This window comes from Sander vitreus, chromosome 19, assembly GCF_031162955.1.
Source record: "Sander vitreus isolate 19-12246 chromosome 19, sanVit1, whole genome shotgun sequence".
Classification (NCBI taxonomy): domain Eukaryota; kingdom Metazoa; phylum Chordata; class Actinopteri; order Perciformes; family Percidae; genus Sander; species Sander vitreus.
In genome coordinates this window covers 17,092,234-17,100,345 of record NC_135873.1, presented here as the reverse complement: position 1 = coordinate 17,100,345, position 8,112 = coordinate 17,092,234, and the positions used below count along the sequence as shown (strand labels likewise).

Below are 8,112 nucleotides of genomic sequence, written 5' to 3'. Positions count from 1 at the left end.
ATGTTCTTGTAGATGTGTTTACAATTTACTCAATACGTGAGTTCAAACAACTCATTAAATAAGTTAAAACTGGACTGTAAAAGTAAGTTGTGTTCGTTCCCAATGTATTCATGTTTATTACACAGAAACTACCAGAAGCATAATGTAAAGTGCTACCGAGTAATCCATTACAAGTTATATGGTAATATCCTGTTAATAACCTGGGAACAAACAAGACTTCCTTTTACAGTCCAGTTTCAACTTATTTAATGGGTAAATATTAATGTTTTTCATAGTTATGTTGTGGAACCTATATGGTACACAATTTTATCTGAGTTATTACCATCATAAAACGATCAGAATTACAAGGTACTTTGTTGACTGGACGAGTAATACTTTGGGTTTTACCTCGTACTTCAGCTGTAGTTTCTTTATATATTTTTTGCCTACTTATTACCAGTGGTAATTACCTAATAATGTAATATTATTACCATAAAACTAACAGGTAAATACTTGGTAATTAGGGAGCTGTAAAAGGAAGGGTTACCAAACTATGATTTGTTCGTCTTTCCACTTTTCCAACCATCACAACTCTAGTTTTGGTTGAAATAAACACATAGTTTATAGCTCTACATGTGAAAATATGTTGGCTCTATACACCCTAAAGTATTGTTTTTAAATGGAGTCTGTGGGTTTAGGGGTAGTGATTTCAGAGCTGTTTCCGGTTAAACAAATTGGATTTTTATTCTTTAAAAAAGGTCTATTTCTGTACAGATCATTTCCATAATGTTGTCAGACACTTATTATAACAACCTGAGCCTGTCAGTTACAAAAACTGCACTTTTAGTGGACGAAATTGATGATGCACATTTGCCCTATAGGATTGCATTGTAACCCAGTTTCGCGGCTGCTGGTCACAGAGTTCACACTTAAAACTGGACCAATTTCAAAGTTGGTGTTCCCATCAGTCACTTACACACAAAAACATAGGAAAATGGGGTCCAGGTTAAAAAAAAACAAAGTTACCTTTAATGTGTAAGCATCATTGTACTGTAATGCTGCAACTGGTATAGGGGTAATTCTAACTACTTTATGAAAATGCATCATCATTTATTATATTTTGTATTATTAATCTGAATCTGTGAAGTAACTAAAGCTTTAAAATAAAAGTGAGTGAAAAGTTAGCTTTAACAATTCAAAATGTTGCTGTACAATTATTTGTCTCTAATAAATGTGATTAACAATATAATGCTCTCATTCTGTCAAATGTTTAAATATTTATTTATTTATTACTTTTTTAAACAAATTAAAGTTTTGAATGAATTCCAGGATACATTTTGGTAATATCACTGTTAGGTGACCCAGATAATGTAATAACCGGTATACAGGCTATGAAGTAAACCACGACTCATTATTATTATAAAACATTTTCTCTAACTGTATCCCCCTTTTGTCATTTTTGTTGTAATGAATAGGGTCAAGTACCAACAACTAGCATAGCTTTAGCTCAACAGTCCAATAATTACTTATATAATTACAATTTGGCATTTCTAAACAAAATCAACAATTACCATCAACAGTCTTACCTCTGAAGAGCTTAGCTAATGTTAGCTATTTATTACGGTTAAACAAATAAACCGTGATTAAGTAAAAAACTTGACAATTAGACAATTATGTAATAATTGTTACAGGCCTGTGAAAAGTACAATATTTGCCTTTGAAAATGTAGGGTAATAATATCAATATACATGTAGTACAGATGCAGTAAATATGTCATTGTATCCACGCACACACCATCAAAACAACACTGGTTTTCACTGAACCAGCACTGAATCACAATGGCATAGTTTTCCTGTTTGTTGACCTACTAAACTGCATACATAGAGAGCTATAGACTTATATCAGGGAATCTCTTTGTACACATGTTAAAAATCATGCTAAGATGTGAATAAGTAAAATGGATAGCAAATAACCAAACCATTATAAAAATTAAAGATGCCCTGTGGAGTTTTTGTCAACAAAGTTGGATTTAAAATTCAGTGTTTCATAACCCACTGGGTCGTGCTAACATAGTACCGTTTTTGCTTATCAGAATTAATCTCCCTTCATGGATTTTTCTACACAACCCCCTCCTCTAACAAGTAGAAATATGAGAGGGAAATGTTCTGCCAGGTATCAAAAATATTAATGGGAAATTCGTTGGCATTGCCATTGGGATTTTCATTGGGGTTGCCATTCGGATTGACATTGCCATTGAGATTGCCATTGGGATTTTCAATGGCATTTTCATTGGGATTTTCATTGGGATTGACATTGAGATTTTCATTGGGATTGACATTGAGATTGCCATTAGGAGTTTCATCGGGGTTACCGTTCAGATTGCCATTGACATTTCCATTGAGATTGCCTTTGTGATTTTTATTGGCATTGTCATTAGGATTCTCATTCAGATTGCCATTGGGATTGTCATTGTGATTGCCATTGGGATTGTCATTGTGATTGCCATTGGGATTTTCATTGGCATTGGTGACGTTCCTGCCATCTGGGTATTGTTCTTGCAGCTCGTGATTATAAATAATCCTAACATGTTTATCACAGAGTTTCTTAGCTCTTTTTTCCGCTATTATTTTTAGCTCCTTTTTTATATGGCTGCTCACCGCCTCTGACAGAAGATCTTCATAAACCCATTTGTAGTACGGAGGGCAGCACAGGTTGCAGGACACAGAGCTGCTTTGACACCATCTGATAAAGGCTTTTAAAAAATCAACGGAGTTCCAAAGCAAAAACGTTCCAGCGATAACAGCAAAACCCCAGTCCTAGAAAAGAAACAAAGGTAAATATGTGAAAAATTATACTACTGTATGTCACTGTAAGATGTTGTTGTGTAAAGCCATTATGTAAAGTACTTGCTTCTCAAGTACAGTACTATAATAATTGTTACTTGTCTTTTTTCCACTTTTCTGCTTTTATAGCCACAACATGCATTTATAAGACTGTAGAATTAAGCCCTTTAATATGCTTAACTTTTTCATAATGTTAATGACAAAATCGGTTTTGCTTTTTTGGAGATACCAAATAGTTTGAATATTATTGAAATGTAAATGTTTAACACTATGTTTTTTTTTTTATTACAAATTGTACTGCACTGGCTCAAAAATGCACAAACAGTGTTTACATGTGTTTAATCCCCATGGATTTGATGTTTTAATAGTCACAATAACAACATTGTTATTTACTTTTAAAAAAAATTTTTTTGTTTTGTTTGTTTTAACCAGATGTCTTGCTAGTTGTAATAGTATGATTTTACGTTTCTTTTTTTGGGTTAAGGCATTGCATGACAAAGTATGTCAAGATTACATACATAAAAATGCAGTCCTAACAAAAGTATTTTGCCAAAGAAACAGCCCATTTGAGCTTTAAATAGCAACCTTTTCTGGAAGTACTAGGATTTTAATATCACAATGTCACAAGTCTGGGTGTGCTATCATGCTGATTTGAGTATGTTCTAAATGTATAATTGACCAACCAGATTGCCTTGGCGGATGTACTTACGTACTACTTACCTTGTAGAACTTTCCACTGTGAATTTACAGTAATATACAGGCAGCAGCTTCGCCAGTACACAACTGTTTACTTACAGTACGCATACTGTTTTTAAAGTTTAAGGTATTTTAATGTAAATAGACATACAGTTTCTTACTGTATTATTTGAATTTACAGTAAAATACTGGCTGCAGTGTAATTCCCGCCTTTTCCTATATTTTCCCAAGATGTATTCTGTAATCTCGAACATTCACAGGTAGTGCTGTAATATTATTTTCTCCCAGAATGCATTGCCATTTACAGTGTGATCCTCTATAACATTAAAACATTAAGATACTGTGAGATTTTTAGCTGTAACTTTACATCAAATGTTTACAGTGTATATTTACTTTTCCTTAAAGTGCTCATTATGCTAATTTTCAGGTTCATAATTGTATTTAGAGGTTATATCAGAATAGGTTTACATGGTTTACACCATATTTTTCTTGTATTGCACATTGCTGCAGCTCCTCTTTTCACCCTGTGTGTTGAGCTCTCTGTTTTAGCTACAGAGTGAGACCTCTCACTTCTGTTCCATCTTTGTTGGGAGTCGCACATGAGCAGTACCTAGGTAAGGACTACTAGCCAGTCAGGAGCAGAGTATGAGGGCGTGCCCTGACAGTACCTAGGTAAGGACTACTAGCCAGTCAGAAGTATGAGGGCGTGCCCTGCTAGCAGCTAGGCGAGCATTATAACGTGTGTTACAAAGTGATGCACGTTTGTCTCTGAAGTAAAGGCTGGACTACAATAGAGCTGTTTGGAGCAGTTTGTGAACAGTGTTTTCTGTTGGAGTCCCTTTGGGGTGGACTTTGGGCTTTTTCACTTTGTAAACCTATAACATACACAAAAAAGATATATATATATATATATATATATATATATATATATATATATATATATATATATATATATATATATAACACAATAAAGGAAAGAGGAAAAAGCCAAAAAGCATAATATGAGCACTTTAAGACATTCTGAAATGATTATTGGTATATTATCTTGTATTAGATTAAAAATATATATATCTGTATATCGTGAATTAATATAATATATAATAAATATTATGTGACCAGTGAATATTATTATATTATAATATAATAATCAACTCACATTTTTTAACTGACCTTGCCTTTAAAATTACTACTTATTCTTGTAGTATGTCTTTTTCTCAAAGTTATGACTTTATTTCATAGAGCACTTTAATATTTGGATTTTTTTCTCTTAAAACAGAAATTTACTTTTGAAACATCAGATAATTTTTCTTGGGAGAAAGTACGATTTGCAGTACCACTGACATCTGAAAAACAAAACAGTTAAACTCAGTTTTATCCGTCCAGACTTGTAGTTGGGATTTTTATCTGCATTACTGACAACATTTACCTTAACAATTCTCTATACAGTGTAAATATATATTATAATAACAAAAACATTTTCATGTTTAAGTACTCATTTCTGAATGATAATGCCAAAACTTTTGCAATTGTTTACATTTAGCTTATTAGATTACTGTGTGTCACTTACACGTGATTCATTCTTATAATTGGCTTCGATGAGTGTCTCCTCGTAGGTCAGATTTTTCTTGCAAGGAATCCCAGTCTGGGAGCTTTTGAGGCAGAAGTACCAATCTCCATCAAACAGAACCGTGGACGCCCAAACAGCGGTCAGAAAAAGATATTTCATCCAAAACTTCACAAAAGAGGTGCAGAAATTGTTGACACAATATTTACAGCAACGACAAAACATCCCCATTTGGTAGACGGACTCAATTAAGGTGACAATCAAGGTGAGGATCAAAGGAGGGGCAGCCACGAACACTACATCATGTGGACCTGGTCTGCATGAGCAAAGAAAATCCATATCGAATAAGTACTGCAGAGTGAAGAAGAGGGCGATGAGCAGGAAAATACCCACAGACTTTGTAATGATTTTCATCAATCCTTGAGGAACTTCACCGAGGTGGTGTAACATTCTGGCCGAAAATGCTGAGTTCAATGTTGAGTTCTGGTATTTTATAGGATGATGTTACAACGCAGTCTTCCTTTGCTCTTGGTAGCTATGTTTGTCCTCTCAGTGCAAAAACATTAAATAATTGTGTGGGGAAATGATCTGTCCTCTTAACAGTCAAGTGAAGAGGTGTCAGCCACAGCAACAGGAAATGTTAAGATTGTCTGTGGCATTTACTTTGTCTGCAAAGCATGCTCATGTGTTACCCACAATGTGCCAGCCCTTTCATAACAATGATACAACATGCTTTCACTCTTCATTTCCACTGTTAGTTTGATTTAATCCTGTCTGTCATTCAGAGAACAGTTGTAGGTCTACCTGTTGCGGTGCATTATCATTCATTGTAATCTCTTATTTGTCTTTATTTTAAGGTCTTGATATTTTGCTTGTTTTTGTTGTTGTTTTTCTAAATTCAGGAGAACATGTAACGTGAGCTTGAAACATTTAGATCTGTCCGAGTACTTCTATTCAGTCTGTTGGGGGGTTTCCTCCTCTGTGTCCCCCCTTTTGGGACAATGTGTCTGACTCCAAATAAGAGACCTATATATCCCCGCGCATTCGTTAAATTGGAATTACATTGATCCTAAGCAAGAGCCAAATAAGACGATAAGATAAAGTCAAATACGTTTGTATTTGACTTTATCTTATCGTCTTATTTGGCTCACGTATGTATTTGACTTTATCTTATCGTCTTATTTGGCTCACGTATGTATTTGACTTTATCTTATCGTCTTATTTGGCTCTTGCTTAGGATCAATGTAATTCCAATTTAACGAATGCGCAGGGATATATAGGTCTTTTATTTGGAGTCAGACACATTGTCCCAAAAGGGGGGACACAGAGGAGGAAAATCCCAATAAGTCTTGACTAGATGCCTGGAAAAAAAGTCACAGCAGTTCCATAAATTGCAGCCTTGCAAAGCTCGGCTTGCTTAGTCCTTTTTTTAAATCATACCAAAACGTCTGCATACTTATCTCCACGTCAGACACTGAGCTCACCCTCATAGCTTGCTCTGACCTAAAGCTTTGAAAACAAACTGGGCCTTTGCAGTAGAGATGAGTTTACACTTTGATTCCTTTATGTGCCTTATTTTTTGTATCTAGCACCATCGTCAGACTCTTGAGGGGAACTGCATCATGTTTTTTTTTTTCATTAAAAGGGAGCCCTTATGGTACCTTATCATGTTTAATCTGGGCATACATTTTTTAACAACATGGGGGGTTATTGTCTTCGTATTTTAAAATTCAGATAACCAAATGGTCTAAATGTGATGGGTACGAGTAATTGTATTAATTCTTCAGTTTTGCACTGTGTTGAACCCTGCTGACAGGAAAACAATCACACAAAATACAACAAAAAGATTCAAGATTGTTATACATTTTTCTTTTTCGTTCTATTAGTGTCCACTGCTAATGCTAACTATTAGCATTAGCAATGGACACTAATAGAATATAGCAGCACTTTCTACAGTCAAAATTCGCAGATAAAGGCTTTTAAACCAAATACTACATAACCCGAAATGTTTCAGGAGTAATGTGACCCGAAATTGGGTAGAATTTAACAACATTGGCAGCCAAGATGACATCTTCTACTGCCTTTCGCATGTAGCTACATGGGACCACCTCAGTGGCTTGAAAAAAAAGACTCCAGCAGTTCCTGCCTAGAGCAGATGACCAAGGCCGGCTAGATGTTACATGACACACAGTGTTGAAACCGGAGCGTTCAGAACAGTTGGAAATCTGAACATTTTAGCTCACATGGATTTCTCTGAAATACGTTTACCTCATTATTTGAAGTTTTGACAACGTCTAACATGAAAATCCAATATTATAACAGTATAGATATGACACAAAATACGGAAAAGCATAATAGGTCACAACATTGCTTTGCATGCTAACATTTGCTTATAAGCATGTAACACAAAGTACAGCTGAGGCTGATGGGAATGCCATTAGATTTGCAGGTAAAATAGTGGCGCTAGGAAAGGTCAGGGGAATAAAATATATGATCACCAAAGTGGTGGGCCGAGTGACCATCAGACTAACGTTGCTTTTCAGTTAGCTAAAAGCGTGGCTAATAAGATTTACAAACATGTATGATAATTTATACTTTTCAGAAATGTGTCTTCCTATCCACAAATACCACCCAACATGAATGACATTTGTCGATTGTATTGAAGGCTATATCGACAACGTTTTACTTCCGGGATTGTTCAGACTAAAACAACCTTTGAACGTACACCATGTTCCACCAAAACAAGTTCCTTCCCGAGGCTATTTTGCAGAGGCACCATTGTGTTGTCCGGCGCTTAGCGCAATTGTGATTGGTTTAAAGAGATGCCAATAAACCAGAGCACGTTTTTCTCCCATCCCGGAATGCTGTGTGGACTAGCCAGACCCTCCTCCGCAGAGCTGGGGAGGAAGGTCTGGCAATGCAAGACTACTTGTATTGAGACTAATATCTCTAAAAAAAAAAAAAACATCCGTCATGCCCAGCTCCCGCTCCTAGGTCATGTTTTTAGTTTTCTTTCACATTCATCATCTT

At 35.4% G+C, this 8,112-nt stretch overlaps 1 protein-coding gene across 1 annotated transcript; it reads right to left on the bottom strand.

Moving 5' to 3' along the window:
• Positions 1–1,244: 1,244 nt before the first annotated feature.
• On the bottom strand, positions 1,245–5,721 carry LOC144534063 (uncharacterized). Its single transcript, XM_078275731.1, has 2 exons — positions 5,086–5,721; positions 1,245–2,795 (listed from the first exon to the last, which is right to left on the bottom strand). Exons 1-2 carry the CDS (start codon positions 5,530–5,532, stop codon positions 2,097–2,099), a joined length of 1,146 nt encoding a protein of 381 aa, XP_078131857.1. The 5' UTR covers positions 5,533–5,721; the 3' UTR covers positions 1,245–2,096.
• Between the last annotated feature and the right edge of the window lie 2,391 nt (positions 5,722–8,112).

Bases quoted from the DNA above. Each gene is read 5' to 3' on its own strand.
- LOC144534063 (XM_078275731.1), bottom strand. From the start codon at position 5,532: ATGTTACACCACCTCGGTGAAGTTCCTCAAGGATTGATGAAAATCATT. The intron at 2,796-5,085 runs GTAAGTGACACA...TTTCTTTTCTAG, and splicing joins ATTATAAGAATGAATCACGT to GACTGGGGTTTTGCTGTTAT.